The 23,814-nt window shown below is 41.5% G+C and overlaps 2 protein-coding genes across 4 annotated transcripts in view; one reads left to right on the top strand and one right to left on the bottom strand.

Moving 5' to 3' along the window:
• Positions 1-5,175, bottom strand: part of LOC129697608 (zinc finger CCCH domain-containing protein 6) — a 41,225-nt gene extending 36,050 nt beyond the window's left edge. The window contains exons 1-2 of one of the 2 annotated variants that reach the window (XM_055636308.1): positions 4,919-5,175; positions 4,644-4,799 (exon numbers count right to left, since the gene is read on the bottom strand). In XM_055636308.1, coding sequence (XP_055492283.1) covers positions 4,644-4,738 — 95 coding nt within the window. In that variant the 5' untranslated portion in view covers positions 4,739-4,799; positions 4,919-5,175. The remainder of the gene's footprint in view (positions 1-4,643; positions 4,800-4,918) is intronic. The other variant, XM_055636309.1, reaches the window with a different exon arrangement.
• A 100-nt stretch (positions 5,176-5,275) lies between these two features.
• On the top strand, positions 5,276-23,529 carry LOC129697621 (ADP-ribose glycohydrolase OARD1-like). 2 transcript variants are annotated; one of them, XM_055636330.1, is made up of 6 exons: positions 5,276-5,404; positions 12,261-12,326; positions 13,867-14,020; positions 18,238-18,296; positions 19,150-19,262; positions 22,989-23,529. In XM_055636330.1, the coding sequence occupies exons 2-6, from the start codon at positions 12,291-12,293 to the stop codon at positions 23,089-23,091; spliced, it is 465 nt and encodes a 154-aa protein (XP_055492305.1). In that variant the 5' UTR covers positions 5,276-5,404; positions 12,261-12,290; the 3' UTR covers positions 23,092-23,529. The 2 variants fall into 2 exon arrangements, with proteins under 2 accessions (XP_055492305.1, XP_055492304.1); XM_055636329.1 differs by lacking the exon at positions 5,276-5,404 and adding an exon at positions 9,623-9,721.
• The last annotated feature ends 285 nt before the right edge of the window (positions 23,530-23,814 follow it).

Here is a 23,814-nt window from a genome sequence, read left to right as displayed (position 1 = left end):
AATCTTCAATTTTGCTGCAAATCACAGGAAAATTAACCCGCAAAACTATACAAGCTAACAACATTCCTACATTTTACAAAAAGGTGCACCCCAACCAAAAATGTTTGCGGCACATGAAGGCTAAATCATAATGGGAAAGGTTAAAAATAAACAATGATTATTAATAGCCCAGATACCATTACTCACTTGCACTCAATTCAAGAATCAAGGGAACAAGGAGATTGCACAAGCTACTAGATCAGTTGCATCTCAGTTCAGTCAACCTTTCTATTCAACCAGTCAACAAATTCGCTATAATTTGTAACTGTTATTATAGAAATCAAATCTATGAATAAAATTCACTTAATATTTTTGGTAGTCGTACATTTATAGCAGTATTAGTTTAAACCATAGTGGGTCTTTGTGAAGTTCAACTACTTGAGTTAAGAGAAGTGCCAATCTGAATCAGCATATTTTCTTCTTGCAATCCCATCATAATTTCCACTGTAAGATATACTTATCTCACCAAAATATAGCAAGGAACTAACCCTTCAACCCATTGAGCCAACATCAACCACCACGTATCTATTTTTACACTTATCCTGATCTAATCTATCTATATTCCCATAAATCTCCCCAGATTTAATCATGCATTTCAATTTCCACCACTCATGAAAGTAGATTCATGTTACTTCCAAACTGGCCACTTACCAGTATCTATTCAACTGGTTGCCCATAAAACAACTGACAGATCAGTCAATGCAGCTACCAAGTCCACCAAATCCAGTTCTACCCTCAGAAGGTGCAAATATTCTAATTACCGAGGATTACGGTTACAGTAATCAGAAGCAGAAACTCTGCTCCATGCTGAGAATAACTGTACTTGCTCAAGACATGCAAATAGAGTTCAATCAACAATCACTGAAATTGAATTCAGCAGTTTAGTGAAGTGATTTATTAATGAAAACAAATGGAAACATGGAATGCAACTGAATGGTGCTTGCATTTTGCATTGAATTAAGCTGAATAAAGTTTACTTGCAATTCAAGACTATTATTACCGTTCTATATTGCTCAACAATTAAAACACAGAAGCACATCTGTGATCAGCTATTTTCCACATGGGCAGTCAAGGCAATGGAGGCAAGTGCTCCTGGGAATTAGCATCAATTCCACTGCCAGCAGCAAATTATACAAAAGCAGGTGGAGCCACCTTATTACTTCATTGTTATACTTTGAGTATAGAAACAACAGGTTTTGGGCTGGTAGGTAAAGTATTAAGTTTAATCAAGACAATGCCAATACTGCTAGATTACACATTTCTCACTTGTGTGTAACTTGGACATGAGTGGAAAAGCCCAAATTGGAATGGAGTGACATTATTAAGAAGGGAAACTAACAAACAAAATATCTCAGTATCAGTGGACCTGCACTTCATTGGCATGCTTTGACAATACACAAATAATTTGGTGTAATGTCACGCACTAAAACCTACATCTAAATTTCACAGAATTGTTAAGGTCTACTATAATGAAAAGTGGTAGGGGCCTCGTATCTGCAAATATCAAAAATGAACACACTGACGACTACGGCCATTTAATTTTACATTAAGCATTAGAATCCCCCCCCCCCCCCCCCCCCTCCCCCCATAAATTCTACTCCTACCAAAGCATTGGGGACATTTGTAAATGTATAAATGGTGTCTGAAAGGAAGTATCCTATTTTAATGTTTTGCTGCATTCTACATCCACCAGATCATTCTGAACATCCACATTTTTGGTTAGAATTAAGCAAATGTTTCTGGCCTCAAGTATACCACATGATGGTCTAATATCATTACTAGCTTGGTTTAATAATAATGTTTAATATTAATAAAAGCAAATGTCTTTAATTTCCTAATTGCTCCAAGCCATGATGATCTCACTGTTGGTAATATTCTATTACAGAAAATAGGTTAAAAATCTGTTCCCCATTGGTTTTTGTAATTGTTTTTTTTTAAAGGAGGCACGCATTCATGCAAGGCTGCCTCAGATAATTAGAGTGTTGCACTTAAAAACAATTATGTACAAAGATCAGCAACAGTCAAGTCTTAAACCCAAGGTGGAGAACATGGCACAATTTGGAATGAAGGACACCATCATAGAAAATGCAATCTTTATGAACAAAGAGGTAGATGGAGAAGTACCCAGGAAAAGAAAAATAGTCTTCAGTAGAGCAGCAAATTTTTGGGAACCTATATTTTTTGTACATCTTAAATGACCTGAACAACATGGACACACTGACAAGGCTCTTCATTTCTCAACAAACTACTCTGCACTTGTTGATATCCAAAGAGAATTATGTAAAGGTAACCACAATGTATAAGTGATAACCAGTCTTATGTCCACTCCATCACTAATTGCCAATAACAGGATTCCATTGTAATATTAATGTTTTGAAAATGTAAGCATAAACATATTTTAAAAATTCTTGCATCTTTAAAAAATGAACTCTTATGGATATGACCATAAATAAAATGGGAATTTCTGCAGGTGATTCTGGACTTAATTGAAATGGCCAACTTCTGTTCCATAATATGCCCCATCTCTAATCTAAAAATATTATGAGCTAATAACCAAGGACTTTATGCAGATCCAACAATTGAGGAAAGATTGAGGGAAAAATTATTTCCTAAATTAGTATTACTCCCACCTAACTTTGCAGAAGGGACCAGAATGATACCAACTACATTAAATTTGATGGGCATGTCTTTCCCACCATTAACAGAAATGTTGGTAGAACAACTGTTATATTTAGTAAATAAAAAAAGTACAAAGTGAACAATAGTCTTTTGGGATGTTTCATCAAATTACATTTCCCATTTAACAACTAGCTGGTTAAGTCATCTCAGCGGGCATTAAGATTCAAATCTTTAATGTGTGACACTGGAACCATGTGAAAGCCAAACAGATTATCTCTCCTTTTGGGTGTAAATCATTTGCATGTTTAATAATGATCTGGCAGTTTGTGCTCTATGGCTGGACAATTATCAGATTTTCTGAAACATTCTGACCGGATAGGAAATTGACTTTTGGTTAAAGGTTTAAATCCCACCATGGCAAATCGTAGATTGAATTACTGAGTGCAACTTTTGAGGGAACTGAATCAAAGGGTAATCAAATTTAAAGCACATTTACTATTGTATTCTGTCCCTCGCAACAGTATCATCTCCAAGCTCTCAACCTGGTTGAGCTCACCGTTTGTGTTTTTTATTTTAATAACTGATGTTTACTGAGACTACCTGTTGATGATGAATGATAGCATATTGTTGTAGTTTTGAAATGGAAAACAAACATTAAGATCAACTATCCTTCCGCAGAATAAATGCCTATAATCAAAAATGCTGCATGAATCTCGTTTAAGTCAATTTACTTTTTGTCAAGACTAAAATTAAGCTATCTACTACACTAGTCCATTGGGAAAACAGTTCACATTTGAAACCGCTGTCTGAATTGAGAAGTTGTCACGGAACCTCATTTGTTTTTTTACAAGGGAGGGAGGTGAGAAGGGTGAGAGTTGAGAACCCACGTTAATTGACTACGCTACGGGGGTCCCAGAAGTCCACAATGTGTAGTACAAAAACAAGAGTCAACTCAAGTACCTGTATCAAACTGTCAATTATCGACAGTACGGGGGGAGGGGGTGCAACAGCAAAATGATCTGCATATACCAAAGCGGCACGCGTTATTTAACGCGAGATCCATTCTTTAAAAAGTTATAGATTTTGTTTCTCGGGTATGTTTGTTTGTTAAGTGTTTCCCTTCTGCAATAAGCAAAGGAAAAGAAGAAACGAACAATACCAAATGTTTTCGGGCATGCTATAAATAGACCCGTGGCAAATTGATGTAACAAGTCTGGGAGTAAACAATTTAAAAATAATTCAAGGTTAAAAGGAGAACACTCGAATCGTTTTCGTTTTCCAAATTATTCCATGTGATAGATAAGTGCTTGTTTTCTTTTAGAAAGGCAGTTTTTTTTTGGAGGGGGGAGGGGAGGGGAAGGACTTCTTTTCTCTGTGCTCATGGGTATATCAGTGTGGCAACATGCTGTAAGTTAACATGTCGGTCACACCATTGATTCACATAAAGGTTTCACTGCCAAAATGGAGGCTCTAATCCCATGAAGACGACATGAAACCGGATCACCCCGATTTCGAGAAGAGGTTTCGTCGACCCAGAATAGACAAAACAATTCAATCTCGTTACTACATAATAAATCAAAAATGATATCTCCCCACCACCCCCCCTCCTTCTTATTTAAAGAAAAAACTCACTTATTTTTGAAAACTTACCACAATGAGGTGTTTTTAAATGGACGAATGAATATTGTTTTAGATATTTTTTTTAAAGCCAAGCATGCACAACTGTTTATATTTTTTTCTCCATAAAAAGGACAGGAATAATAGCCCTACCCAGCATACATTTTTTTTTTAACTGTTAAAAGAGAAAGAGAAATACAAACTGTATAGTATTCACATCCCAGGAGCTGATTTTTCCCCCGGAAACAAAAGTTAAAAATTAAAGCAGGTAGAGAGAAAAGAGATAGAAGAGAAAGAGAATGGCAATGTTAAAACTTAATTTTTAAGAATAATTTCAGAATGGTTGAGATATAAGAATGTTACTCGACCTTTCGTTCCCTGCAAGCTCAGACTCTGTCATATTTAGAACATCATTTTTGTCAACTGGGTTTGGGGGGTTGGAGAAAAGGCTTTCAAAAGCCATTTCCCCCACACAAGCAGTACAAGACTGGAGAGGGTCTCAACAAGAGACGTTGCTGGTGTGACTGTTGGTTTAAAAAAATAAATAAATAAAACCAAATTAAAAAATCTCACGGCAAATTTGATGAAGAGTACAGTATTTTTTCTTTTTTACAAAAAAGAAAAAAACACAAGAGCGTTCAACCTTACGCGAGTTCTTATTTGGTTAAAACTGTTTGCGTATTGGTTCTATAGAGTTTGATACCCCTCTTTTTCCGTCGGTTTTGTTCTTGGTGATATTGGTTGGCGAGAGCAACAACAAAAAAAGAAAAGGAAAATTTTCAAACGCTGTGGTTAACTCCTCACAAACATGGCGCTCGATGCTGTCTAGCGCAGCGACGGTGACAGGGTTCTCTACCGACTTTACACGGAGGACACGAATCAGCCCCCCGCGCCCAGCCGCAACCTAACCTGCTGGGCGCTAGCTCCCGCCTCCGGCCCGCTCCCACTGGCTGCCCGCACCCACCCTCAGCGTCTGATTGGCCACAGCCGCCATCAATCCACCCGGTCCCGCCCCCCTTGACGTGCAGTTCCGCCAGCAGGTTCGGTTGACGGCGCGATTCGGAGGACTCTTCTGGAAAAGAAAATAGAGCCCCCGGGCGCGGACTGATATTGACCGGAGTGATTATAGGTATGTGGGTGGGGTTAGTGAAGCTCAGGAGGCTTGTTAATACTTTGGTGTTTCTGCTTTTTCTCTTTTTTACACGCCGTATTTTCTCGGCGACCGCCGGGTTGTGCGTTAGGTGTCAGCTCTAAAGGTTTGAATGAGGGTTAAAAATCCTGCGACGCAGATTTGACCGAAAAACCATCCGTCGTGCTGACAAAATGGCGCCGGCAGGAAGCGGCCTGTAGGCAGATTGAAGTCGACGACTTAATTTGCAGCCTTTGCCCTGAACAACTGGTGTAAAATTGTTTGGCCAAATGCAAGCAGTCTCTACATACCTCGCGATTCAAGACACAGAACAAATTTTCATGTTTTACGTCGTGTTTCTGCAAAAAATGACAAAATAAACGCGCAAAATTCACTCCAATCAATGCTCAAAAGTCACCCACCCATTCCTCAGAGAAAAAGCAGTGGGAATATTGCCTCCGTTTAAAAATGCAATGGTCACTTCTGGTTGAAAATCGTCAAGTGACTTGTTTGGCGGACCCCTCAAACAAATGGGCACAATTTGGAGGGCGAAGGGGCAGCAAATTGGCACACTCTTCGCCGTTGTTACACACATTGTCATTATACCTATTGAGCAAATAGCCAAACCATGACTTGTTTTCTCCAAGTTAAAATTTAACCAAGTCAAATATTGCTCAGTTACTTTAACCCCCCCCCCCTTAAAATGTCAGACATACTTCCTTTCACTTCTCCCCTATCTTATAACTTTCTTTGCCTCATGAAGTCCTTTCGGCTCTTTCAAGAAACCTCAAAATTATAAACAGTTGCTTATCACTTAATTTTTTTTCTTGCATTACCTTTTTGACGCCGCCTGCCATCAACCATATTTACCTTTAATGATGCAATTCTTGTTTGAGTACCAAGGTGCCTTTTTGTGTCGATGTATTAGTATTTAAACATTAGCTGAGTTAATTTTATAGCTATCATTCTGTTCTAATCCAATAAGCAGAAAAAAAGTCTTGTAGCTCTTTGTGTTATTCCTGGCTGTGGAAAACCCGTTTATTTTATGAATGCCAGGTCAGTTGTAAAATTACATAATACTACACACAAAATATACTCTTTATTTTCTCAGTACTCGGTATTCTTTACACTCCCCATTCCGAATCCGACCTTTCTGTTTTGGGCCACCTCCATTGCCAGAGTGAGTCCCACCACAAATTGGAGGAGCAGTACCTCATATTTTGCTTGGGTAGTTTACGCCCCAGCAGTATGAACACTGACTTCTCCAATTTCAGGTAGTCCTTGCTTTCACCCTTCTTCCCCTTCCCACAGCTTACTGTCTTTGTCTCTTCCTTTCTCTTTCCCCCCCCCCCCCCCTCAATCAGTCTGAAGAAGGGTCTCGACCCGAAACGTCACCTATTCCTTCACTCCAAAGATGCTGCATCACCTGCTGAGTTTCTCCGGCATTTTTGTCTAACTTTGATTTTTCCAGCATCTGCAGTTCTCTCAGAAAAAAATCCTTTTTAGCTGCTTTGATTCTATTATGTTTCAAATGCCAAATTAATTGGTAGAACTCAATCATAGATATGAGTATTGTATTATTGAACGGTTTTCTTTAAAAAAAATGCATGTTAAAATGTGCATCTGACAATTTCTCAGTTACCAAGTCCATGTTAGAAATCAAAACAAAAGTCAAGTTTATTTGTCACATACACATACGAGATGTGCAGTGAAATGAAAGTGGCAAAAACATTAGGATTTAGAATAGCGTAACAAATAAAGAACACTTGGAAGTAAAAACTGGAGAAAGTGTGTAGAATGAAGATATTGGCAAAATAACCAAAAGTGGTTTAGTTTAGAGATATAACATTGGAAACTTCAGCCCACCAATTCCAAGCCAACCATCAATCACCCGTTCACACTAGGGGAAATTTACAGAAGCTAATTAACTCGCAAACCATCTTGCTTTGGGATGTGGGAGGAAACCCACATGGTCGCAGAGTGCAAACTCCACATAGACAGTACCCAATGTCAGGATGGAAACAAACCGGGTCTCTGGTGGTTCAGAAACTGGTACCTGATTGCTTCTTGCACTGGCACAAACAGGCCAAAGGTAAAACGTTTTCCCTAATAATATTACCCAGCTACAGATTAAACATTTTGTAACTGAAGTCTTGAGAGGATTACCACATTTGTTTAAGTCATACTTTGATAGAAAGGACAAACTTGATTTTACGTAGTATCTCAAAACCATAAGTACTAAGGGACTTCACATCCACTAAAATATTTTGCAGCATAGTCACTGTTGTATATTACATTAAATATCTCTTAGCATTCTCTATGCATTCCCTATGCAGTGCCACCATACTAATATCCAGCTTTTTGTGTCTATCTTTGTAATATCTAGCTAATACCACTTATTTCCATGGCTACAGTTTTGCTTTTTCTTCTGAAGGGAATGTGAAATTGTTCCCACACTCTTAGTGAAGAGTTCATTGTGCTTTTTTAAAAATACACTGGTATTTGTGTTATCCTTCTTGTCGCTTCTCTCTTTTTATAGCAGCAAGGGGTATTTATTCAAAAGCCATCCAGTCTCTGCTGGTTTCTACTCATTAAAGAGTGGTTTAAACCTTTATGATTGTTGTAGCTGTCCACCAAGCTTCAAATACTCCACGTTCTTTGTGCAATGTTGCCCGGTGTCATTTGGACTTCCCAGCAACTCCCTGACAACCAATGTGATTCAAGGCATTCTGCATTTTTCTCCCCATTTGTGGGAATGAATGCTTCAGTAACAACCAGCAGCAAAAACAAAGAATTTGCATGGTTGATTATAAATTATGATAAAATATGCATACTGAAAGCTAAGCTAGCTGCAAAGCTGCTGTTTGTAAAGATTTTCTGACAGGTATCTTGTGCTTGGGATCTTCTTGGCAATTCAGTTGCTGTGGACAGGTATTTGCATAAACATAAATACTAAGATTTTGTTATTTTCACCCTTATCTTTACAATTTTTTAATTTCACCCTAGTACAGGATATATTTAGTGAATTTCCCTAATCATTGCTTGTAGTATGAATGAAGAAAGATTTTGAGTTTGTGTTACTGCTTTTCTTAAAACTCTTTTCTAGATTGTTAATGTTCCTCTGTAAAATCAATTATTTATTCTTGTGTTTAGCTTTCCTTTCTGTTTACAGTTCCATAGTTATATGTGGAATAATAGATTAGTAGTTGATAGATTGGAAGCCATAATTCTGGACTATTGATCCAGTGACAAGTTTGAATCCCATCATGTCAGTTGGATAATTTAAATTAATAATTTATAATTAAATAATTACACAGTAGCACAGCTAGTAGAGCTGTAACCTCACAGCTCCATTGACCTGGGTTAGCTCCACTGACCTCAGGTACAGTCTGCGTAGAGTTTGTATGTGATTGTGTCGGATTCTTCCGGTTTTCTCCCACATCCCAAAAGATGTGAGAGTTTGTTGGATAATTAGCCTCTTTAAATTGCCCCTGGTAGAAATGGAGTGAATTAGAAAGTGGGGTCACATAGTACTAGTGTAAATGGGTAATCATAGTTTGCACGCTTGGTGGGCCGAAGGGCCTGTTTCCATGCTGTATCTCTAGAACAAAAATACTAAAACTAAATAAAATAACTATTCTCAGCACAAACTCATGGATTGTAATTAAAACCTATCAGGTTCATTCAATTCTGCTGTATTTGTCTAGTCTGAGCGGAATGTGATTCCAAACCCATCTTAATAGGTTCCTCTGTTTAGGGGTAATTAGAGATGTTCAATAAATGCCAGCTTTGCTAGCAGCATCCACACCTGGCAGATGAATAAATAAAAGAAACTTGATCCAATACCCAGCTCCCTTTCATCTTGTGTGAATGTTCAGATAATTTATTGTAATGTCCTCATCACAAGAATTCTTGCTGTAAAAAGGAGTTTAAACAAAGTACAGGGGTAGTAAATCAGAGCAGAAAAGGGTGAGAGTGTTTTGTGTTCGATAGTGAGGAAGAAGGACTGCAGTTGTGATTGAGAAGAAATTGTAAACTGAGAGTCTTAGTCTGTTGGTAGGAATAAGGACAGGGTAGGGATAGATGGCAGTAAGGTGCCATTTGAAAAATGCCGAAGAAAGGCTCCAAATGCTGGAGTAACTCAGTGGGACAGGCAGGATCTCTAGATCGAAGGAATGGGTGACGTTTCGGGTCGAGACCCTTCTTCAGCCGTGAATGCTTACTTGTACAAAAATGCTGGTGATGACAGTGACTGGCTGGGAGTTGAAAGTGATGGAAGCAACAGTGCTGCTTGCTGTTCAGAGACTGCATAGCAAGGTAAATAAATTAAGCAATTTAAGCAAATTTTGAAAGAATAAATTGGGAAGGAAATAAATTTGACATTGTAACTAGTTGAGGAGTTATTAAAATTCATATATATTCAGATATTTTTTTTTTAATTCATACTATGTCATGTCTACCCTATGGGGATTACATTAGAACAATGACAACATGTCATTTTGTCATTGCAACATTATTTATGCCTGCCTGTAACATTGGATCATTTTCCTTCAACATTTTTAACCATTTACAAGCTTGTGTTGAAAGGAACTAACTGCAGATGCTGGTTTACGCCGAAGATAGACACAAATGCTGGAGTAACTCAGCGGGACAGGCAGCATCTCTGGATAGAATAAATGGGTGATGTTTCGAGTCGAGAAGGGTCTGAAGAAGGGTCTCGACCCAAAATGTTGCTTATTCGTTCTATCCAGAAATGCTGCCTGTCCCACTGAGCTACAGGGCATTTGTGTCTATCTTCGGTGTAACCTAGCATCTGCAGTTCTTCCTACACGCATTGTATAACAAATTTCAGGATGTCAGAAAGAACATGTAAACCATAGTAACCAATGTATAGAATAGAATCTCAGAGCTACACAGAACTGCAAATGCTTAAATCTTGAGCAATATACTGCGGGTAGGAGTAACTCAGCAGACCAGGCAGAATCTCCTTAATTAACTTAAAAATGACCACCTAAGAGTATGAACCCTAAAGGGCCTGTCCCACTTGGGTGAGATTTTCGGCGACAACCTGAAAAAAGGCTGTCGCCACATGGTCCTCAAGTGTCACAACATTTTTCTTGCTGCCACTGGATTTTGAAATGTTCAAAATCTCACCGCGACGCGGGGCTTGACATTGCGTGTCTTCTCATGTCGTAGGTGCTGTCGTAGGTTGCCGCCAGGATGACGCCCGGTGACGTACGATGTCGCAAGGTCATAACTTTGGCAAATTCCTTTTGTGCCAACCTGCGTCATCATACGTCAACCGGCGGCAGTGCCTGCGTCGAGATACGTCAAGGTGTATCATGTGAAAAAAAAAGCACTGCTCCACGTGATCACGCGTGTATATAAAGCGCCGACATTCAAAACTTTTTTTTGCTTGCAACGGAGACCATCAGAAAATGGCACCAAAGAGAAGCAAGGCTATCAAAAGAGCAAGGTACAACCCCCACCCCCACCAAACATGCAGGAGGAGACCCAGGTTCAACAGATTGAGATCTAGGCGGAGGAGACCATGGAGGTGAATATGGAGGTGGTTTGTGGCCACAGCACCTCCCCACTCCTCAGGGCCACATTTTCTTATGCTGCTGCTGGTGCAGATTGGGGTGCTGTTTTTGCTGAGGACACTGATGCCTCAGTTGAGAGGATGAAGAAGAGGAGAATGTTCACCAAGCCATATGATTTCAGCAGGGAACAAGAGGGGGATCTGGTAGATTGATATCAGGCCAATCCTAAGCTGTACGATAAGAACAGCAGGCACTGTCAGTCAGTCAACCTTCCTCAGTCAGCAGCACAGCCAGAGGAAGCAGACCATTGCCATTCCCACTGCAGGCTCCAGCAAAACTGCGACTGAGGGTGTCTAGACAGACAAGTCAGTGGATGATCAAAGAGGTAGGTGCTTTTGGGTGAATTATCAGAAGATTTCTCTTTTCATGCACCCGTCCATCCATTTTTCTCCATCGTTTCCCAAAAAATACTTACCTGTATCGTACTCGTTTTGTTGCCGTTCATGCAACAAGCTAAAGCGACCACGGATATCATGAACACCATGGCACAGCCCGAGACACAACATGAGAGGTTGGTTGAAACCTTCTCAGCCGTCTTATAAAGAAGAGATGATGTTGATTCCAGAAACCCAATGGAATAGCTACTCCATGGAGGCCTTTGCCTTGGTAAGGGCCCACCAATTCTCTCAGTTGGTATATTTCTTAATCAAAGTTTGTGGAATTTATTAATGTTTTTGTATGAATTACTATGAATTCTGAGACCCTAATTACTATGAAGTCTGAGACCCTAAATTTCAACTGATAGAACATTTCACAACAAGTGCAGAGTTGGCTCAGTACAACACTGAAATAACAGTCCAGATTTAAGCACAATTGCTTAACCCTCAGATATAATTTTGACTTCTGACTGAAATACTCAGCTGTGATTATTTCAGTCAGAGTTGCAACTATCAGTAGAATGTGAAAAATATACATCTTCTAGATGCGCTGGGCGCATCCTCAGTGATGTGACCCGGTGTCATCGGGTGTTTCGGGTCTCACAACATCAGACACCCTCGCCCAGACGACCCAGCTGGATTTTTAGGCCACGGTGGTTCATTAGGCCTATCCGTAGCTTTGTTGGGTGTCTTTCTCACGAAAGACACAGACTGGGGTGCTAACCCAGCCTGTCCCGGGTGCTGTCTTTCCGTGCCGTCAACTGTCTCCAGTAGTCACCAAACTATTCTTGGTTGTCACCCAGTCTATTCCTAGGTGCCAGAAAATTATAATGGATAATCGAGTTAATAAAATATTTATTTTGCTGTTTAATAAAGGGAGGACTAACGGAAAGAAAAGGAAACAACATGGCCAATTCTGCAGACACTCCACTGGAGGGCAATGTAAGTATGGATCCCAGTGACCAATTGCATTTCACAATATCTTCTGCCGTGTCTCTGCAAATGCTGGGAACTATCTCCTCTTGGGCATTCAAAATTATTTTGAGGTAAAGAAATACTGCGCCTTGGAATTGAAATACGTGAAAACACAGCCATGAAATAACTTCCTATTCTAAAACTGATTTATCAGAGCATTTGAAGAGAACTTTGAAGTATTTTATTGTGAAAGTTCTCATATGTTTTTGCAACTGCTTGAGATACTTTGACTATGTGCCCAATAATAATGGTCTCATAATTAGTAAGAGTTACCCAGAAGAGAATATCTATACATAACTAAAGCTCTGATCTTGTTATCTTCTGGTTTGCGCTGTCTTTCAATTTACGCAAAAACGGTACGCGACAGCGCTACGATTTTTCGCCAGCTTACTCACCGTTCTCCTGTGTTACGAGTGCACCAAGTTTAGTTCAGATAGTTTAGGTCTAGTTTAGGTTAGTTTAGGTCTAATGTAAAAGGTAGCGAGGATTAAAAATCGTGCGTGCGCAGATCGATCTGCTCTCCTGCCATTCAGCGCCGCGTGGACGGTCCCACCCCTTCCTGCGCCATTGCGTCTTCACTGGAGCTGAGGATGGCCGGGGGGGGGGGGGGGGAAGGCCGCTGTAGGCCAGGGCAGCGCTCCCCACCGTCCCCCGGCTGCAGGACGCTCCCCTCCCCCCCCCCCCCCATGACCCCCGACAGCCCCCGTCTGAAACCGTAACCCTCTCCCAGCTGTAGGCACTGCCTCCCATCGGCCCCCGACAGCCCTCGACAGCCCCCTGCCTGAAGCCCCCCCCCCCCCGCTGCAGAACGCAATAAGAAAGAAATGGACTGAATAAATCTCATCCTTAACGTTTAAATTGTTGTTATATTTTAAGTTATTCACATTTTAAGCAGTAATAAATCCTTTTCCACTTGCCTTGCCCGTCAGCTGCGCCTGCGCAGTAATGCCTTCTTGTTCTACATCACAATGGGAACCGAATGGGTGGGTATGACTGTGCCGCCGGAGAGCCGCTAGGAGTGGATGGGGGTTGAGGGGGGATGGAGTGAGTGCGACGACGAGGGGGGGGGGGGGGGGGGGGGGCAAGGGCAAGGGGCGGAGTGGTGGGGGGGGTGAGGGGAGGAGGGAGGACCAGGGGTGTCACAACGGGAATCCGTCAGCCGCTCCTGCGTAGTTAGGGGCAATGGATGAGTGGTGGAATATTATATTGGGGATGGGTTGCGTTGGAAGAACGGGTGAGTGGTGGAATATTGCATAGGGGAATGGGGTGCGTTGGGGGACCAGGCCTCCCGTGTGACTGGCACCCAACGGGTCCCACTTAGTCTAGTATAGACTAAAATTAATCGGAACAGCCTTTTTCTATTTCTATTCTTTTGCTGGTGTTATCTATTTTAAAGGCTTTGTAAACTATTGTCAAAAATTTTTAAAAAGTAATCTGAAAGTAAGGCCGAACAGCAAGTTTTCCATTATTCTAATCATCTAAAATGTCTTATCGTTGGTATATACAGAGCTTCAAGATCTGTTATGTGCAAGGTGATCTGTTTTCATGCCCAGAAAAGGATGCGCTGGCACATTGCATCGGCGAAGATTGTAACATGGAGGCTGGAATAGCAGGCTTGTTCAAAAGAAAATATGGATGTGTCGAGGAACTACAGAATCAGAGTAAGAAAATTGATATTATTAAAAATAACCTTTCACCAGAAGAATGTTTTTCTTAGATCCACCTGAAACTTTCACTATAGGAAAGAAAAATAGTGCTGGAGTAACTCAGCGGGTTTGGTAACATCTCTGAAGAACATCTCTGAAGACCATGTTCTCCAGAGATTCTGCCTGATCCACTGAGTTACTCCTACACTTTGAGTCTTTTAGGTTGTAAATCAGCATCTGTAGGTCCTTGTATCCACTATAGGAATGGATGCGTGTTTGCCATTTTCTTAAATCAAGTTAATTCTTTAGTCTTTCAAAAGCAGTTATTTCTTTCAGGTGCTCCACTTGAATGGCCAACATAATCTCCTGTTTCATTATTTATTTTATTCCCTGTTTTTTTTAAAACAACATTTTAGTATATCAAATGTTGGCATGGTTTTTACTTGTCGTTAATTGATAATGTTATTTGCATAAAACCTTTCTTTACCTGAATCTCCTTTTTGCCTATTATATATGGAATTTTGGAAACTAACTTTTATTGTCTCAAAGTTAATGCTTTGTTCAAACAAACACTATTATTGTGTGTGTGTGTGTGTGTGTGTGTGTGTGTGTGTGTGTGTGTGTGTGTGTGTGTGTGTGTGTGTGTGTGTGTGTGTGTGTGTGTGTGTGTGTGTGTGTGCGCGTGTGCGAGTGTGTGTGTGTGTGAACTTTTTTTCTCGTTTATTGTTTACAGAGTACTATGTTGACATATATTCTGTTGTGCTGCTGCTAGGAAGAATTGTATTGTTTTATCTGGGACATATGACAATAAAACATTCTTGGCACAAAGGAGGATGAACACAGCCATACAAACATATACATGAGATTACATTTATGAAGTTTATAGAAATAGGTTTTTATTTTATTGATAAATCTTTAATTGACTTTGACTAATTCAGATACATTGTAATTACACTTCTCATTGCAATGTCACTTATTTTTGTTTGAATTTGCCTGAATATGAATTAAATATGTAACTGATTGATTTAATAGTCAAGTTAAGAGAGTTTATTGTCATGTGTCCCAGATAGGACAATGAAATTCTTGCTTGCTGCAGCACAACAGAATATAATAGGAATAAATATAGAACAGATCAGTGTGTATATATCAAAGACCATATATATACACATAAATAAACAGATAAAGTGCATTAGGCTGTTATAGTCCAGAGTTTGTTTGATGGCGAGTTTAATAGCCTGATGGAAGTGGGGAAGAAGCTGTTCATGAACCTGGATGTATCAGATTTCAGGCCCCTGTACCTTCTACCTGATGGCAGCGGAGAGATGAGTCTGTGGCCAGGATGGTGTGGGTCCTTGATGTTGCTGGCAGCCTTTTTGAGGCAGCGACTGCGATAGATGCCCTCGATGGTAGGGAGGTCAGAGCCGATGATGGACTGGGCAGTGGTCACGGCTTTCTGCAATCTTTTATGCTCCTGGACGCTCGAACCAATCCACGATGCAACCAGTCAGCATGCTCTCTACTGTGCACCTGTAGACGTTTTGCTGGTGTTGCGAGCCAGGTTATTGTGCTGACACCATTTGATCAATCGGTCGATCTCACGTCCCCATCAGTGATTCGTCCTACAACAATGGTGTCGTCGGTGAACTTGATGATGGAGTTCGCACTATGTCTGGCTATGCAGTCATGAGTATAGAGTGAGTATAGCAGGGGGCTGAGCACACAGCCTTGAGGTGCTCCCGTGCTGATTGTTATCGCGGATGATACATTTCCACCAATACGGACAGACTGTGGTCTGTGGATGAGGAAGTTGAGGATACAATTGCAGAGGGATGTGCAGAGATTGTATTAAATGCCGAGCTGTAGTCAATGAATAACAGCCTGACATATGAGTTTTTGTTGTCCAAGTGGTCCAGAGCTGAGTGGAGAGCCAGCGAGATCGCATCAGTGAGAAGCCTGTAGTGAGTTCGTTTATAAAGGCCACTGGTTGCTCATGGGGTTTCAATATAGTACACGGATATAGAAAACATAGAAAATAGGTGCAGGAGTAGGCCTTTCGGCCCTTCGAGCCTGCACCGCCTATCAATCACTATCAATGATTAACAGTTTAGTGGAAAAAATCTTCTCATATATTCTGATGATATATTATTGATAAAATCATTAAATCTGCATTCATCTGTACAACCTGATCTGAGCAATTTCAACATTTTTATTTCAATACAAATTTCCAGCATTCACAGTTTACTTTAATCATATTTCTGATCTGCACATTAAATACACCTTTGAAACTTTTAGTGCAATGCTATGTCGATTTGCTTTGTGGCCGTGTTTAGATATCATTGTAATCTAATGGGTTAGACCCTGATCTTATTGTAAATGGACCTCGTTATTATTATGTATGGGAGTCAAACATACCTGCTTATGTGATAGAAACATTGGTGCAGGAGTAGGCCATTCGGCCCTTCGAGCCTGCACTGCCATTCTATATGATCATGGCTGATCATCCAACTCAGTATCCTGTTCCTGCCTTCTCTCCATATCCCCTGATCCCTTTAGCCACAAGGGCCACATCTAACTCCCTCTTAAATATAGCCAATGAACTGGCCTCAACTATCTTCCTTGGCAGAGAATTCCAGAGATTCACCACTCTCTGTGTGAAAAATGTTTTCCTCATCTCGGTCCGTCTGCGCCGAGGCCTAATGGCGGAGCTGGCGGCCTCGGAGCTCGGAGCTGGGGCAGCGTTTCAGCGGCAACAACGGAGCTGTGGCGTTCCGGCGGCAGCAGCGACCCGACAACGGAGCTGTGGCGTTCCGGCGGCAGCAGCGACCCGACAACGGAGCTGTGGCGTTCCGGCAGCAGCAGCGGCAACATCGGAGCTGTGGCGTTCCGGCACAAGCAGCGACCCGACAACGGAGCTGTGGCGTTCCCGGCAGCAGCAGCTACCTGACAACGGAGCTGTGTCGTTCCAGCAGCAGCGGCAACATCGGAGCTGTGGCGTTCCGGCGCAAGCAGCGACCCGACAACGGAGCTGTGGCGTTCCGGCAGCAGCGGCAACAACGGAGCTGTGGCGTTCCGGCGGCAGCAGCGACCCGACAACGGAGCTGTGGCGTTCCGGCAGCGGCGACCTGCTCCTATACTCAAATCCTTTTAATATGAATGCTAACTTTACATTCGCCTTCTTCACTGCCTGCTGCACCTGCATGCCTACTTTTAATGACTGGTGTACCATGACACCCAGGTCTCGTTGCATCTCCTCCTTTCCCAATCTGCAGCCATTCAGATAATACTACTTTCCTGTTTTTGCCACCAAAGTGGATAACCTCACATTTATCCACATTATACTGCATCTGCCATGCATTTGCCCACTCACCCAGCCTATTCAAGTCACCTTGCAGCCTCCTAGCATCCTCCACACAGCTAACACTGCCCCCCAGCTTTGTGTCATCCGCAAACTTGGAGATGTTGCATTCAATTCCCTCGTCCAAATCATTAATATATATCGTAAATAGCTGGGGTCCCAGCACTGAGCCTTGCGGTACCCCACTAGTCACTACCTGCCACTGTGAAAAGGACCCGTTTACTCCTACTCTTTGCTTCCTGTCTGCCAGCCAGTTCTCTATCCACATCAATACTGAACCCCCAATACCGTGTGCTTTAAGTTTGTATACTAATCTCTTAATATTATTTGATATTATTAACAAACTTATTCACATTGAAGATAGACACAATAAGCTGGAGTAACTCAATGGGTCAGACAGCATCTCAGGAGAAAAGGAATAGGTGATGTTTTGAGTCGACTCAAGCAGGAGGAATCACAGAGGGGGAGCAGCGAGAGAGGATGATGCAGAACTCTCTTCGGCAAGAGGAGAACTTCTTCAAAGTAGGCTTACCTTGAGATTTCACAGTTGGGTAGATGAAATGTGTAGGAAGGAACTGCAGATGCCAGCAGACGAAAAGTGTAGGAAGGAACGGCAGATGCTTGCAGACAAAATGTGTAGAACGGAACTGCAGATGCTGTTCTTATCCTGCTTCCTCTCTCGCTGCTCCCCCTCTGATTCCTGCTGAGCCTGAAGAAGGGTCTCGACCTGAAACATCACCGATTCCTTTACTCCAGTGATGCTGTGTGACTCGCTGAGTTACTCCTGCTTTTTGTCTTATTCACATTCACTTGTCATCGGGGCATTGTATTTTCATGTTAGCTAAAAGGATTTTTAATTGGTATTTTGTTTTTACAGAAAAAGAAGTTGGGAGTTTTGCAGTGCTTCAGAAAGATCAGAGACACATCTATTATTTGGTAATTGAGCCGACATTTTAATAATTAATTATGAAATTAGATCATAATTTGTTTCTTTAATTTATTTAAACATTTTGGAAAAATATACCGTTATTTATAAATCTAAATACTTTTGTAATGTGTTCTTTTGATAATCAATTTGCTTTGTAGTTTGTAATATACCTGCAGGTTTCAATGGTTTTTCACTATATTTGTTAATCAGATGGAAATCTCCTCAATGCCTCATAAAAATCACTGTCTTGCTGTTAAGCTAACCTTGAATCAATTCCACATTTCAATTTATATCCTCAAAGGCCAAACTCCCAAGTTATGGATATGACATTCAAAGGCTATATAAAAAATAGAAACAGGAATAGGTGATTCACAACCCTCTTGCTATGCAATACGATTTTGACTAACCCTTTTACCTAAGTGGCACTTCCCTATATTGACTGTATGTCTTTTGATTCATTTAATATCTATAAATCTATTTCTTGAATATATTAATTGTCTGTAGCTTTCAAGACCTTGGTTAAGAATTAAAAAAAAAAAAATCACCATCCTCTTGGTGAAGATTTTCTTCTCATTGCAGTGCATAATGGCCAGTTTTTTATTCTGAAACTGTGACCTCTAGTTGGAGTTAACTGGGGCGGGGGAAGCAACAAAGCAACCAACCACTGCAGTAATTCTGTATGATTCAATTAGAGTTTACTTGTCGACTTCAATTTTGTAAGGGGGTACTTGATTGGTAATGATCCATTGCATTTGGACTATAATCTTAGAAAATCTTTATTTGTTATGCTTCTTGATCATAATTACCAGCCTAGACAGTTATCAGAACATGCCCAAAATTAAATTATATATTTCTCTATAGATAACCAAAAAGCTGGCATCAGACAAGCCTACGTATGATGATCTGCAGAACAGCCTCAAGGCCATGAAGGACCACTGCGTGGATAATGGAATTCTGAGGATCTCAATGCCCAAGTAAAAATAATAGACGCATTTATTTATTGATAATACACTGTTTATATATTTGTAGATATACTTGGTAACTGTCCTTCCTCCCAGCTTGTTGTTCTCTGCTGTCCCAGCTTGTTGTTCTCTGCTGTCCCAGCTTGTTGTTGTCTACCCTCCACAGCGTTGGGAGAGTGGGATGTCTTGAAGGCCAGTGTGCGGAACACAAGGTTGTAGAACTGCCAGGACTCAGTGGGGGGGGGGGGGGGGGGGGGGGGAGGAAGGAGGGGGGGAGAAGAGGCTGAGCTATAGAGAGACGTTGAGCAGGCTGGGACTCTATTCCTTAGAGTGCAGGAGGATGAGGGATGTGTATAAAATCATGAGAGGAATAGATCGGGTATATCTTGCCCAGAGTAGGGGAATCAAGGACCAGAGGACAGTTTTAAGGTGAAGGGGAAAATATTTAATAGGAATCTGAGGGGTAACTTTTTCATATCAAGGGTGGTGGGTGTATGGAACAAGGTGTCAGAGGAGGTAGTTGAGGCAGGGACTATCCCAACATTTCAGGAACAGTTAGACAGGTACATGGATAGTACAGGTCTGGAGGGATATGGGCCAAACACAGGCAGGTGGGACTAGTGTAGCTGGGGCATGTTAGCCGGTGTGGACAAGTTGGGCCGAAGGGCCTGTTTCCAAACTCTATGACTCTATGAACTGTTCATAGTTCTGGAGAAAGTAAGAGAAGTAGAGAAAGAGCTGCAACAGTTGAGCATATCAAATTAGAGGCATCAGTGATACAAATGTTCATTAGGTTTAGAGGGCGCCACACTGGTGCAGCTTGTAGAGCTGTTGCTTCACAGTGCCACAGACCCAGATTCAATCCTGACCTTGCATGGGGTTGGTGTGGATTCTGTGGGCCCAAGTGCCTGTTTCCAACGCTGTACCTGTAAACTAAAAATAAAACTAAATGTATTTCACTGGAGAACCCCTGAATTGATGCATAAGCATGAATATGGCGAAGAAAGACCACCCTCACTACAAACCAAGTGTTGACTGCATGAAAAGTCTTCAGATGCAGCAATGTTGTCCCAGTCACAGGAAGTTGATAATGTAGAATGCAAGGACATTATCTTGCTTTGAAATAACACTGTTGAAACAACACAGCTTGTTGAGAGCTGACAGGTGCTCTTTTCATCAAGACTGAGCACAATTGATATGAGTGATCTCTGAAATCTGCTCAGTCTAATTTTGGAACTTTAGCTGGCACGTTGTTTAGACAGCTAGTTGGGAGTTTTGGAGTTTCAAAGGAAGTCAGATGAAATAAATGTTAAAATGAGTAGATAAAACTACCAGGAGTTGTTTTGGTTCTCTTATTTCTTGTTTTCACTGAAGATATAGCTCTGTTTATAGATATATTGATAGCCTCATTGTATGCAGCGACACACCTTGAACTAGAAGCCAACATGAAGTTGTTTGTCAAATCAGACTTGTGTTCTGAGGGAATTGTCAGGAGTTTGTTGGCATTTTTGTATTAATTTATTCTTATTGTTATTACTGCAGCACAGTACTTTTCCAATATCAGCTGAGCACATGAATAATATCATTCACTAGAGGGCTTTAAGACAGGGGTCAGCAACCTTGCTCTGCATAGGGGCCAGGACACATGTCTGTGAGCAGATTGCGGGTCACATCTATCACGTGTACACATGGATCCCGCCCCGGATGGCAGGCATCACATCTCGTGTACACATGGGTCCCGCCCCTTCCAGGCACTGGCCCCTAGTTAATCACTCATCCCCGGCCTATTGACAATCCGATCCCGACAGTGAAGCCTAGACACAGAAGGTGCGGGGCCGTGCCGGCGGCTTTGCGCAGGATGCGGTACGGCCAGAGCTCGCCGCTTGCCGTTCAGCGCTGCTCGGTGCTCGGCGGCTCCGCCATTGCGGCCGTCAAGCCACCTTTCGGCACCGGGCCTGGGCGCTGCGGCCTCGGGCCCGGTAGGTACCGGAGATGATGGAAGTCTGCGGGCCGGATGATTACAGGGAAAAAAATACGCCTGCAGTCCGGATGATTTCGGGTTACGAGCTGCATTCAGCCCGGGGGCCTTAAGTTGCCGACCCCTGCTTTAAGAGGAGAATGGTGAATAACGTATTTGAAGGACAATGACAGATTGACAGACAATGAAAGATGGTGCAAATATGCTAGCATCTGAGTCATTGCCTGACCATCCTTATGCAGTGCTTGGGTTGTGGTGGGCATTCCGGAATCCCAACATCATACAACTCAACAAGGGAGTGATGTTTGAGTTCCGGCATAATTGAGTTTGCATAATTTATCTTTTTTTAGCCTTTGTATGGCTGGAAAGCTAAAGAAATCTTTCAGGTGTTGTTTTTTTTTCTTCCTGTTCACTGACTCCCACTCCTTAAGCCTGATTCTGTGGAAATCCTTCCTGGTTCCATTCCATTGAGACGCAACGTTCCAAAGTGCATCATACAATCACAAAAATTGATGGCAACATTATTTGAGGTGTCATGCCTATCAGAAATGAAGCCAATAACATTACTCTGCTTCCCAGCTGTCACTCTGTTGCCTGTAAACTACAATTCCTCAAGTATTGTAGTGTTGAGGATTTCTGCCTCCACCACTCTCCAGCCAGTGCTATCTCAGCCATTTGGGTGAAGATGGCAACACCTCCCTCAATTAACAAATCTACGCCTCCAAGTTATTGACCATTATGTCCTAGTTCATCGTGTATAAACTACATACTTCAATTAAGTCTTCTTTCAATCCTCATAGTGGTCTGTACAACACATTTTATATCCTCTGAAAAAGGATCCTGACCTGAAATGTTGCCCATCCATTCTTTCCACAACTGCTGCTTATCTTGCTGAGTTTCTTCAGCACTTCAAGATTCCAGCATCTTGCTGCAAGTTATTATGTCTCCAAATATTATGTCCTTATTCTTTCTGTGCATTTACTTTCAGTTTTTCTATCATTCTAGTGATTTCCTGCATCAAACCTGGGAAGGTTACCTCTGCCCTCAGACATAATCTTCCCAAACTCAGGAAGTTATCCAAGGTTGAAGCAGACTACTTGCACCCTCTTCGATATTGTGCAGTTCCGATTTTAACGCAGGTTCACCATTGAATTTCCAGCAACTGATCGCATGGCGCCTCCTTTAATCTGGACACGAAAGCGCACTTGAAATTCCCCCCGGATGTCCCCCAAAAATGTGGCGCCCAAGCTGGCTGGGGCGGGTGATCGCGACCTCATTGGGACTTCGGCGGCCATGGCTCTGGAATTGCAGACCGGCCGGAGGCGGCAGATCTGTTCCCACAGCTGACTTACGTGGCCAATGAGTGGGTCGAATTTGCACCTGTGGCTCTGGAAATCCAACCCGACTGGAGCCGGCCAGATTTCAGCTCCCCCAAAGCCGTGACCTCTGTTGGTTCAGCCAAATGGATAATATGTCAAAGCTCTGGAACCAACGTGGGCAGAAAATTGGTGGTGGACCTGTAGCTCTATTATTGGTCATTATTGTAGTCACCTTAGCCCCGAGTGGTGGAATTCTTTTCCTACACCTTCACCTGGCTGCCCATATTACATCCTTTGAAATGCTCCTCTGTTATCTGGCTTGATATTCCTTTCTGTGTCAATCTGCAGATGTTATTTTGTATGTTTACTGCTTTTCACTTCATTAGAAGTCTAATTCAGTATCTGGGTCAATTACAACAAACATTGCTATTTTCACTGCAGGATCGGATGTGGACTAGACGACCTGAAGTGGGACAAAGTTTCTGCGATAATTCAAGAGGCCTTTAAAAGCACAAATATTATAATCACGGTGTACTCTCTGTGAGAATATCATTGTTATATGTGTAAAACTAATCAGTATTCTTTACGAATATTTCTGGGTACAGATAAGCATGAAATGTTGGCAGGTATTTTTTTTGGTTACCTGTTTGATTCCTATTGTTTGGTAGTTTGTGTTTTCTGCCTCTGTTGGCAGGACTGAATATCTTAGTGTTTAATCATCTACCAAATCACCATATTTGCAATCACTAATTTCAATGCTGCATATTCCACAATTCCTATAATGCTCCCACAGTTTGGGAGAAACACAAGCAATTCATTTTTGTTAGAATCATTTTGCCTGAAATCTTTGAGAATTCCAGAATTATTTCAGTCTGAGATCGATCAATGAGAAGCAATCCAGCACTGTCAAACACAACATGAATGATGTTGTTCTCATGTCCTTGCCGTATGAATTGTTAAAAATTAAAACCTTTTGTTGAAACTGCTGTTGTCATGGAATTATTGTTCAATCATTTAAAAAAAATGTTATTTGCATTCAATTGTATTAGACATAAACAGACCATTATACACAAGAATGTTTTCACTCCATCCTGTCAACATTGATTTTGGTTCCTTTCTTCATTGTGTTTCTCTTCATGTTTAATTATTGGAGTTTTTCATCTCAACCTTGTTCCACATTCACAACAATGAATAAAGAAGTTCCACTTGAATGTATTGTTGGACTTGTTAGGAGCTGTCTTGTATTTATTTGTTCATATTTTATGCT

The sequence above is a fragment of the Leucoraja erinacea genome, chromosome 5 (assembly GCF_028641065.1).
Source record: "Leucoraja erinacea ecotype New England chromosome 5, Leri_hhj_1, whole genome shotgun sequence".
In the NCBI taxonomy this organism is placed as follows: Eukaryota; Metazoa; Chordata; class Chondrichthyes; order Rajiformes; family Rajidae; genus Leucoraja; species Leucoraja erinaceus.
The sequence above is the reverse complement of the archived record's forward strand: the minus strand, read 5'-3'. Positions and strand labels throughout refer to the sequence as shown.

What these genes read in the sequence shown, in the direction of transcription:
- LOC129697621 (XM_055636329.1), top strand. Translation starts at nt 9,638, where the DNA reads ATGCTGGTGATGACAGTGACTGGCTGGGAGTTGAAAGTGATGGAAGCA. An exon ending in TTCAGAGACTGCATAGCAAG is followed by an intron (nt 9,722 to 12,260) that starts GTAAATAAATTA and finishes TGTTTAATAAAG; the next exon opens with GGAGGACTAACGGAAAGAAA. An exon ending in CGAGGAACTACAGAATCAGA is followed by an intron (nt 14,021 to 18,237) that starts GTAAGAAAATTG and finishes TTGTTTTTACAG; the next exon opens with AAAAAGAAGTTGGGAGTTTT.